The sequence below is a fragment of the Cyprinodon tularosa genome, unplaced genomic scaffold, assembly GCF_016077235.1.
Source record: "Cyprinodon tularosa strain WSP-4 unplaced genomic scaffold, ASM1607723v1 ctg1364, whole genome shotgun sequence".
Taxonomy (NCBI): domain Eukaryota; kingdom Metazoa; phylum Chordata; class Actinopteri; order Cyprinodontiformes; family Cyprinodontidae; genus Cyprinodon; species Cyprinodon tularosa.
The window spans coordinates 41,411-52,525 of NW_024038183.1; the positions used below are offsets into that span (position 1 = coordinate 41,411).

An 11,115-nucleotide genomic window follows, 5' to 3' on the forward strand; every position below is an offset into this window, starting at 1 on the left:
AAAGTCAGAATCTTTAGAAAAAAAGTCAGAATTCTAAGATTAAAGTTAGAATTCTGACATTAAAGTCAGAATTCTGAGATTAAAGTCAGAATTCTAAGATTAAAGTCAGAATCCTGAGAAAAAAAGTCAGAATTCTAAGATTAAAGTCAGAATCCTGAGAAAAAAAGTCAGAATTCTGAGATTAAAGTCAGAATACTGAGAAAAAAAGTCATAATTCTAAGATTAAAGTCAGAATCCTTAGAAAAAAAGTCAGAATTCTGAGATTAAAGTCAGAATACTGAGAAAAAAAGTCAGAATTCTGAGATTAAAGTCAGAATCCTGAGAAAAAAAGTCAGAATTCTAAGATTAAAGTCAGAATCCTGAGAAAAAAAGTCAGAATTCTAAGATTAAAGTCAGAATCCTGAGAAAAAAAGTCAGAATTCTGAGATTAAAGTCAGAATCTTTAGAAAAAAAGTCAGAATTCTAAGATTAAAGTTAGAATTCTGACATTAAAGTCAGAATTCTGAGATTAAAGTCAGAATTCTAAGATTAAAGTCAGAATCCTGAGAAAAAAAGTCAGAATTCTAAGATTAAAGTCAGAATCCTGAGAAAAAAAGTCAGAATTCTGAGATTAAAGTCAGAATACTGAGAAAAAAAGTCAGAATTCTGAGATTAAAGTCAGAATCCTGAGAAAAAAAGTCAGAATTCTAAGATTAAAGTCAGAATCCTGAGAAAAAAAGTCAGAATTCTAAGATTAAAGTCAGAATCCTGAGAAAAAAAAGTCAGAATTGTGAGATTAAAGTCAGAATCCTTAGAAAAAAAGTCAGAATTCTAAGATTAAAGTTAGAATTCTGACATTAAAGTCAGAATTCTGAGATTAAAGTCAGAATTCTAAGATTAAAGTCAGAATCCTGAGAAAAAAAGTCAGAATTCTAAGATTAAAGTCAGAATCCTGAGAAAAAAAGTCAGAATTCTGAGATTAAAGTCAGAATCCTGAGAAAAAAAAGTCAGAATTGTGAGATTAAAGTCAGAATCCTGAGAAAAAAAAGTCAGAATTGTGAGATTAAAGTCAGAATCCTTAGAAAAAAAGTCAGAATTGTGAGATTAAAGTCAGAATCCTTAGAAAAAAAGTCAGAATTCTAAGATTAAAGTTAGAATTCTGACATTAAAGTCAGAATTCTGAGATTAAAGTCAGAATTCTAAGATTAAAGTCAGAATCCTGAGAAAAGTCAGAATTCTAAGATTAAAGTCAGAATCCTGAGAAAAAAAGTCAGAATTCTGAGATTAAAGTCAGAATCCTTAGAAAAAAAGTCAGAATTCTAAGATTAAAGTTAGAATTCTGACATTAAAGTCAGAATTCTGAGATTAAAGTCAGAATTCTAAGATTAAAGTCAGAATCCTGAGAAAAAAAGTCAGAATTCTAAGATTAAAGTCAGAATCCTGAGAAAAAAAGTCAGAATTCTGAGATTAAAGTCAGAATCCTGAGAAAAAAAAGTCAGAATTGTGAGATTAAAGTCAGAATCCTTAGAAAAAAAGTCAGAATTCTAAGATTAAAGTTAGAATTCTGACATTAAAGTCAGAATTCTGAGATTAAAGTCAGAATTCTAAGATTAAAGTCAGAATCCTGAGAAAAAAAGTCAGAATTCTAAGATTAAAGTCAGAATCCTGAGAAAAAAAGTCAGAATTCTGAGATTAAAGTCAGAATCCTGAGAAAAAAAAGTCAGAATTGTGAGATTAAAGTCAGAATCCTTAGAAAAAAAGTCAGAATTCTAAGATTAAAGTTAGAATTCTGACATTAAAGTCAGAATTCTGAGATTAAAGTCAGAATTCTAAGATTAAAGTCAGAATCCTGAGAAAAAAAGTCAGAATTCTAAGATTAAAGTCAGAATCCTGAGAAAAAAAAGTCAGAATTGTGAGATTAAAGTCAGAATCCTTAGAAAAAAAGTCAGAATTCTAAGATTAAAGTTAGAATTCTGACATTAAAGTCAGAATTCTGAGATTAAAGTCAGAATTCTAAGATTAAAGTCAGAATCCTGAGAAAAAAAGTCAGAATTCTAAGGTTAAAGTCAGAATCCTGAGAAAAAAAGTCAGAATTCTGAGATTAAAGTCAGAATCCTGAGAAAAAAAAGTCAGAATTGTGAGATTAAAGTCAGAATCCTTAGAAAAAAAGTCAGAATTCTAAGATTAAAGTTAGAATTCTGACATTAAAGTCAGAATTCTGAGATTAAAGTCAGAATTCTAAGATTAAAGTCAGAATCCTGAGAAAAAAAGTCAGAATTCTAAGATTAAAGTCAGAATCCTGAGAAAAAAAGTCAGAATTCTGAGATTAAAGTCAGAATCCTGAGAAAAAAAGTCAGAATTCTGAGATTAAAGTCAGAATCCTGAGGAAAAAAAAGTCAGAATTCTGAGATTAAAGTCAGAATCCTGAGAAAAAAAAGTCAGAATTCTGAGATTAAAGTCAGAATTCTGAGATTAAAGTCAGAATCCTGAGAAGAAAAAAAGTCAGAATTCGGAGATTAAAGTCAGAATCCTGAGGAAAAAAAAGTCAGAATTCTAAGATTAAAGTCAGAATCCTGACTTTTTTCCCATATTAACCTGAAATAAAATTTAAAAATCAGTTAACTTTTTTTTCCCAGTGGCCCTAATTCTCTTCCGTACTCCTGTGTTCTAAACAATAGGAAAGCAATAATCAGCGCCCAACCTCAGAGTGCCCCCCAACTTTCATCACTAAATTACAGCCTTGCTTGGAGTGGATGGTTGAATATTTCTGCGCACAGTTTTGGTGGGGGGGTTAGGTTAGGTTGACACTGGGCGTGGAGTGACTCAGGACAGGCGGATGACTCTGTGGATTCACTCATGCATGGTCTCACAGTGTGACGGCCCAGACGTGGGTGGATAGTGGCTGCAGCTCCGTTTAACGGAACACCTCCGACTTCAGAAAACTGTCAACAAACAAAGAGCAACTTTATCACTATTATCACTGTTACGCGCGGCTGTTTTCCAGAACAGGGCAGAGCGACCTGGAGGAGCTGGTTCATGTGCGCTTGGAAGCGACCAACCAAAAAAGAAAAAAGAAAATAGTTGATGAAATTTTCAAAGACATAAGTCTTGAGGGAGGCTCTCAGCAGGAGGTCCCATCGCTTCCCAACCATGGCACCGCTGACAGCTGATGGATGTGATCTTATGTAACTTTGGCATCTTCAAAGGTATGAGACAAGCTGAAACTTTCAGGGAGGGGGAGATTATGAAGAAATCTGAAGGTAACTGAGAACCTGCCTCAGTTTTACTGAACAACAGAAGAACAAAAGCCTGACAAAGCTTCAGGCGCTTGAGGGGAGTCTGTGCGCTCTGGCACACTCTGCATTATGAGTCTGGCACCTATGGCTTTGCAATCTGCTCAGCTGTTAGACTCAAATACCACTAAACTTTGATAGTTTTATGCTGAATTTAAGGTTTGAATTTAAGTTACCACAACTTTTCAAAAGGAGGATAACTAACCCTCTGTTTATCTCCTTCAGGAAGTTTACAGCAAATACAGGCAAAGTGTCTCTTCTGTTATTACAGTATCCTGTATCTACTGTTATTTTTTGCTTTGATATTAACAACAATGACAGTTAAACTTTTAAAGGCCTTAAATCTCTCAGATGGTTTAATGTTAAGCAAATGTTTTTTCTCCTGCAGGTGTCAGATTGTGAACCTTATAGTCGATGGATTTATCACCTTTAATTCACCAGTTTCTCAGTAAGTTCTTTCTTTCAAGCTTCTTTTACTGCAGATTTTCTGAAATTATTACATGCTGATATCAAATTATATATATATATATATATATATATATATATATATATATATATATATATATATATATATATATATATATATATATATATATATATATATAGGTTTCTTGACTACATGGGTGTATAGAGTGCACATTTTTAGCTTTTATTTTCAGTTAAAATCTTTCTTTTTAGCCTTCAAAAGTTTTATTAAGTTACAATTTTTGTATTTTTTCATTCATCAGTTGAATATATTTAAAAGTAATTCCCTGATGCTTCAAGCTAAGTATTATTCTGGAGATGGGCAGATGTTCAAACTTTTTTATACATATATGCTTCATATTATATTAAGTCAGCCATACAGTGAAAGTTAGATCCCTCCCCCCCTGTGTGGTTCATGCAGCTTTTTTGTGTTACAGCAGACAGAGACTGGGGTGAGGGAGGGTGTAATGTGTAAATGTGTGTGTATCACTATGTGTGTGTGTGTATTTGCCATCCCAGAGCCCCATCTCTGCTAAATGCTGTTTTCGAACATAATAATGTTGATCTCAGCACATGCCTGCTGGGCAGTGGAGCGAATAGGTGAGAGACAGAGACAGGGCCTGACACTGAGACAGAGAGAAAAGCCAATGAATTGGGCTTCAATCGCACAGGTGGCCTGTACAGTATACCAGCATCTGTATTGAAAGGCTGCGGTTAGGTGCAGCTTTCTGCTCTGATCCTCTTCTGATTGTTAACCAATGGTATAGAAGGATTTATGCCAACGGCTGGTGTATGTGTTTACGTACAGTGTCGCAGCTCAGGGTAAAAACGTTTTAGTTTGCCACTGTTTTAATATTCACTAACTTTTCTTGGACCTGACAAAATCTCTTCTGTCTGTCTTGTTTTTTTGTTTTTCCAGCCTGTACTTTCTCTGTAGGCTAGAAACGTGGAAGCATGGGCGACTGGAGTTTTCTGGGGCGGCTGCTGGAGAATGCTCAGGAGCACTCAACCGTCATCGGCAAAGTCTGGCTGACCGTCCTCTTCATCTTCAGGATCCTGGTGCTCGGCGCCGCAGCTGAAGAGGTCTGGGGCGACGAGCAGTCCGACTTCACCTGTAACACCCAGCAGCCCGGTTGCGAGAACGTCTGCTACGACGAGGCGTTCCCCATCTCCCACATCCGCTTCTGGGTGCTGCAGATCATCTTTGTGTCCACACCGACCCTCATCTACCTGGGCCACGTGCTGCACATCGTCCGCATGGAGGAGAAGCGTAAAGAGAAGGAGGAGGAGATGCGCAAAGCCAACAGGTTACAGGAGGAGAAGGAACTCCTTTATAGAAACGGTGGTGATGCTGGAGGTGGGGGGAAGAAGGAGAAGCTACCCATCAGAGACGAGCATGGCAAAATCCGCATCAGGGGTGCGCTGCTGCGCACTTACGTGTTCAACATTATTTTCAAGACCCTGTTTGAAGTGGGTTTCATTTTGGGCCAGTATTTCCTGTATGGCTTCAAGCTGAGGCCCCTGTACAAATGTTCACGTTGGCCGTGCCCCAACACTGTTGACTGCTTCATATCGAGGCCCACTGAAAAGACAATTTTTATCATATTTTTGCTTGTGGTGGCTTGCGTGTCTCTTTTGCTGAATTTGTTAGAGATCTATCACCTCGGATGGAAGAAACTCAAACAGGGCATGACCAACGAGTTCGCCCCTGATAGCAAGTTTCTGCAGCGAGCCGGCGCTGAAGAGCCTCCGTGTTTGGCCTCGGCCTCCAGAACTGCCCCATCCGGCTACACTCCCAACTACATTGAGGTGACGGCGGGCAGCGGGGCGTTTCTGCCGCCTATTAGGCTAGCAACCATGGCTTCAACAGCGGAGTACAAGATGGAAGACCTCCAGCGAGAGGACTCCCTTCAGCAGTCTGCTTCACCTTCTCAATACTACATCAGCAACAACAACAACCACCGGCTGGCCACACAGCAGAACTGGGCCAACCTGGCCACTGAGCAGCAGACTCGGGAGATGGGTTCCCCTTCGCCATCCTCATCTTCTTCTGCCAACGAGAGCGAACAGAAGATGCCGCCTGGTGCTGCTCTGCTTCTTTACAGCAACAACAGCAACGGCAACACCACCGACGGCAGAAGCCCAGGTACCGCCTCTTACGCAGACAGCGGCGGGGGAGACAGAAACGCACAGGAAGAGGTCTGCAACACGACCACCACGGTGGAGATGCACGAGCCCCCCCTTATGGTCAGCATAGACCCACGGCGGCTTAGCCGTGCGAGCAAAAGCAGCAACGTCAGGGCGAGGCCAAACGATCTGGCTGTCTAAAACCTTTTAAAAGCTTTTAAACCCAAGGGGACCGAGGGAGTATTTGGTCAGGTATCATTGCCCTCAGCCACAACCTTTTAGAGCAATCGGTGAGTTGTAGAGCTGCTGATGTAAAAGGTTGGTTAATTTTTTTAGGTCCGTACATAGAAAATTAATCACACAATTCGACAAAGAGAGGAAGTTAAAATTTCATGTCATTAAAAGACAATTTTTCCCAACCGTTTTGGTTTGGTGAGACACGTCATGGTGTTTCTTTAGATTTTCTTTTAGCCTAGATTACATATTTTTCCTCATATAAGATATAAAATGGTAGCATACTGACAAGGCACAGACCAGTATGAGATTCCTTTATGAGAAAGTCCTCTGTGTTCATGTTTTCTATCAGTTTGTCGACCTGCTCAGATCTGCTGCTCGACAGATTTGCCTTTGCTGTCGTTTTAGAACGAGAGGGAAGGGTGTTGCTACTTTGGTTTCTACACCATTACCATCTAAGTTTTAAGAAACTGGAAATACTTTTTTTCAGCCAGTCGTCCAGCGGCGTGCAGCAAAGAACTGCGTTAGTTTTGTACAGCAACAGTCACTCTTGCACTTTCCCTAGGATATTATTAAAATGACCTTAACTCCTAGGAACGGTGACACGAAAAGCACCGATACCATCAGGGTTTTTTAATCTCACCGTTTTTTAACTGGCTTAACGCTCCAACATGTGACATGTGTTGCATTTTTGGTCCGATTGATTTCTTATTTTAAGGTATTTTATAGAAATGACCCTTAAATTAATCTTTTTAACAATAGATGACAGTTCTATAACTCACCGATTCCCTGGCTTTTGTTTCACCCTAAATCCATGATTTTCCATGATGTTATGCCGATGTCTGACAAATTATGCTGTAAAAAGGATGAGAGAGAAAAATGTAGGTACCTGCCAAAGAAATGTTGCACAAAGGTGTTGCATGCCAAAAAAAATAAAACCTTCACAATGAAAAGCAGATATAAGGGCAGCCGACAAAATGAAGATAAAAATGTCCTCCTTGTTTAAAATACAGTGTTCTGGTAAAGGTATTCCACACACCCACAATTACCTTTTTATTACACCTGAGCGACAACAGAACATTGGAAGTGCCAAGATTTTTATTGTTCAACAATTAATTTGTTTCTTTATTGATTTTTATTCTGAAAAGTGCTATTTTTTTAAGAAGCTGATTTGAACTTTACTCATTAACTGTGCCACCTGTAGTAGTCAGTTTTTGACTGAGGAACAGCTCAGATTAAAAGAAAAAAAGAAGAAAAATGAAAAAAACCAAAGACAGCTTTTTGCGCATTTTTAAAATGCTGTTGTGCAGTTGCCCACTAGTGCTTTTTATTTTTTTCTTGTGCTTGTCATGATACCCAAACACCTCTTGGGATACCCAGGGGGTTGGTAACCCCATGAGCTGCCACGGTCCTCTGTGGTTTGTCATTGTCCTGTCTGGTTGTTCACGCTGAAAGCATTTTCAAAATGCTTTTTTTTTTTATAATTATCATCAAACCTATTCTAGGATTTAACTCTTAGCCTAACACCAGGAGCACCAGAGTGAAAACCTAATCCGCACTTCACATGTTACTGAACGTAAAGTATGAAAAACAAAAGGGACAGTTTAGTACTTTTAAGTAAGGTTCTTTTAAAAGAGTATAGCCTACATCTTACCTGCAATGGATAAGTCTAAAGGCGTCATTATTTAATATTAATATTGACTCTCATTGGTGGCTAAAGCTAACGCCGAGAATGAAAGAGTATAGACCAATCTAGACTTCTACCTTATTAAAAATAATCCAATTTAAAAATGGTTTAGATGTTTATGCAAATGCTTTTAAAGGAACTTTGAAAACCATTGTCATGTTTGCATCCTGTGGCTGATTACAAAGAAACTGCTGATGTTTAACCTGGAAATGAAGGTTCACCACCAGTCGTCCTCCTATAGTCTCTGTCCTACTGAAATTAGGGGGTTAACTGAGGTTTTTCAAACACGGGTCAACTTGCTAACAATCATGCTGGGTTAGCATTGAGGATGGCATCAGTAAGACAGAAATCGGGAAAGTAAACAATGGAGAGCATTATGGAGGGAAGCCAGGGCCTAGTAAGTGTTCTTTATTGTTAAGTTCTTTTGTCCTTCCGAATCTCTCTCACCAGCCATTTTTAATCGAATGTTAGCAGAGTTGTTTATATCTTATATCAGATGCGACTGGCGCAATGTGTTGACGCCCGTATTTTGAACTCAATGGTACCACTAAAATGTGCAGGTCGACCCAGGTCTAATGTTCCAACTGTCGCTTACCGATTTGTTTGTCTCGGTTTGACACGGGTCAGTGAGCTGTTCCCATTGCCACTAAAAGCCGAAGTACTTTACTCAGAAGTACAGGGTAACGAAATTAACTCTCTGCATTAACCCATCCCCTTGGGCAGCAGTGGGCTGCGATTGTGCAGCGCCCGGGCAGCAGTTTGGGGTTAAGGGTCTTTCCACAGGGACCCAGAGTGACATTCTGTGAGAGTAGGGCTTGAACTCTGAGCCTCTGGATTCCAAGCGCAATGCCCTAACCATTAGGCCGCCAACCCCCTATAACAATAATACTTAAAATATTTATTAATCTCTCACTGGAGAAATTCACTTCTGCATTTAACCCCTCCCCTTGGGTAGCAGTTTGCTGCCGCAGTGCAGCACCCAGGAAACAGTTTGGAGTTAAGGGTCTTGCTCAGGGACTCAGAGTGACAGTCTGCAAGCTTTGAACTCAGAAACTCTGGCACCCAAGCAGAATGCTCTAACCACTAGGCCACCACTCCCCAAATGTTTTTTTCGGCCAGTGTGATCCGATCATGAAATGTGTATACATATACCAAGCTTTCAGTGAGATTAAATCAAATTTTCCGGAAACGCTTTTGCAGTAGTAGAAGAAGAAGCTGCCTGTTTTGTAAACAAACCCATACTTGTCCGCTCATCCTCAACATTAGCTAGTCTTTCTTCCTGACCCGGACATTTATAATTTTTTTTGCAGTTCTTCAGTCGTGTCTATTGATGTGTTTTTTTTCCCACTATGGACCTTCCTCATCACACCTTTTTAGTTAAATGTATAGTGGAGGATTTTCGCTAGTTTTTGAAAAAAAAAATGCACATACACAACCCTGTACCCACTCCGGAGAGAGGATACCTATTAAATGCATGCAAGAGTGTGCACAAGCCCATTTCTCCTCGTGCACGCTCTGTTTAAAAGTTGCTGTTTGTATCGTTCATACAAGCTTACTTTCTAAGCTTACTTTCCACTATGTCAGACTTGCCACCGGTAACTGAAAATTGGGAAGAGCACCTACAGTAGGACGGCATTAGGTAAACATATCACCAGAATGATTGAAAATTAGGAGGACCACTTTTTTTGATAATCCACCCGGAAAAAGAACATCCTCCACTATACCTTTAAGTTTAGGCTTAGCTTATTTTAACGCTCCTTTGCTACAGATGTAGAGGCAGGATGGCAGGTTCATCCCCACATTACATTTAGAGCCACCTTCTCCACCAAGAAGAACCTGGAGCCAGTGTCGCCTTGAACCCCAGTCGGCCTCGGCAGATGGCCGCACACACTGGGCCTGGTTCTGCTGGAGGTTTCTTCCTGTTAAAAGGGAATTTTTCCTCTCCACTGTCACTACCAGCCTTCTTGGTGTGAGGGATTGCATTGGAGTCAATGAGTCGATACAAATAAATGGTTTTCCTTAGATAGAAAACTTTGAATCAATCTGAATGTATGATCTGGTGCCTTGAGATTCACATGTGTTGTGAATCTCAAGTGAACAATAGACGGCAATCGGAATGGCGATCTGAAAAAAAAACACCTCTTAACCGTAATGACATTTCTTTTCGATCCAAATCGAATTAAAATATTCAGTCTGAAATGTTTACATGAAACATTTTCTATCTGATCAGGACTTCAATCTGATTGTGTCCATTTAAACATAGCTATTGAGAATTTAAATAGACGTAGTATGTGTCTGGTATAGATAAGCTGGTTCACGTGGCAAGAGAACTGTGCCGATTTCCGCACGATCTTCCTCTTCCGAGAGCCCCTGATATCTGGAGCCTCTCGGGACCAAAAATCATGGAGTTATTCCTGCTGTCTGTGGTGAATTTAGAGGGATCAGTTCTGCTTGATAGAACTTTTGATCCCTCCATTAAACTATGGGGGAAATCCAACACGTTGGTTTGTCTTGGGCTGATATCCGGTTTTGTTTGGTGTCCACCTAGTCAACCATGTTCAATTCAAAGAAACCTGAGCAACTGGCTTTTTCCACGTAGAAAGAAAGAGAGGGCACTAAAATATTTTCAAACAGGACAATTTTAAAATGTGTGAACCAGCCGGAAGTAGATCAATGTCAAAAGAGAAGAGATGGTTAGGCTGACTGTGAACTCTCGATGACTTATCCTCTTGGTTCAAGTTTTACATGGGAAGATTATTGGTGATGCACCGCCTCCTGCTTTCATTTCCTGAATTGGTGTTGCTGGACGTGACAATGGTTTAAAGCTTTTAAAAATTATTTGCAAACACCAATATGATATTTACCATTTGTGAGATTACACATGCCCCGATCTGATATTAATGTTATTATTGGTCCTCAATCTGCAGAAAATTCAACATCAGGTATCTAAAAAAATTGACCTGATGGTTAGGGACTGATGTATTTATTCAAATTCTTTATTTAAAAAAAGGTTTAATTCTCTTAAACAGCAGGAAAATTGACCCCTTTTTGGGCCTTAGCTTTGATTTAATAAATACAGTTTTGTTTTCAGGATTTAGTTCATCCTGTTAACATGATTTTTATTGCTTCCTTTAATCTCAATCTTTTGACTTCTCTCTAACAGCAAACATTACTCTGGTACCAGATAAGTATTGGGGTCTGCACTTCTCTAAATTGAAGTATCGAAAGTGAGAAAATGTGAATGTGTGCATCGTTATTAGGCATTAGTTTCAGCCTCCAGGACAAACTAATAAACTTTAATTCTGCATAGGGAGACATAGAAAGTCATCT

General features: G+C 39.2%; 1 protein-coding gene across 2 annotated transcripts; it reads left to right on the top strand.

The window, feature by feature from the left end:
- Positions 1-2,766: 2,766 nt before the first annotated feature.
- On the top strand, positions 2,767-8,229 carry LOC119778641 (gap junction alpha-3 protein-like). 2 transcript variants are annotated; one of them, XM_038277980.1, is made up of 3 exons: positions 2,767-3,185; positions 3,661-3,720; positions 4,657-8,229. In XM_038277980.1, the coding sequence occupies exon 3, from the start codon at positions 4,692-4,694 to the stop codon at positions 6,063-6,065; it is 1,374 nt and encodes a 457-aa protein (XP_038133908.1). In that variant the 5' UTR covers positions 2,767-3,185; positions 3,661-3,720; positions 4,657-4,691; the 3' UTR covers positions 6,066-8,229. The 2 variants fall into 2 exon arrangements, with proteins under 2 accessions (XP_038133908.1, XP_038133909.1); XM_038277981.1 differs by lacking the exons at positions 2,767-3,185; positions 3,661-3,720 and adding an exon at positions 4,338-4,559.
- Positions 8,230-11,115: the final 2,886 nt, after the last annotated feature.

Excerpts from the sequence above, each read along its gene's own strand:
- LOC119778641 (XM_038277980.1), top strand. The coding sequence starts at position 4,692 with ATGGGCGACTGGAGTTTTCTGGGGCGGCTGCTGGAGAATGCTCAGGAG.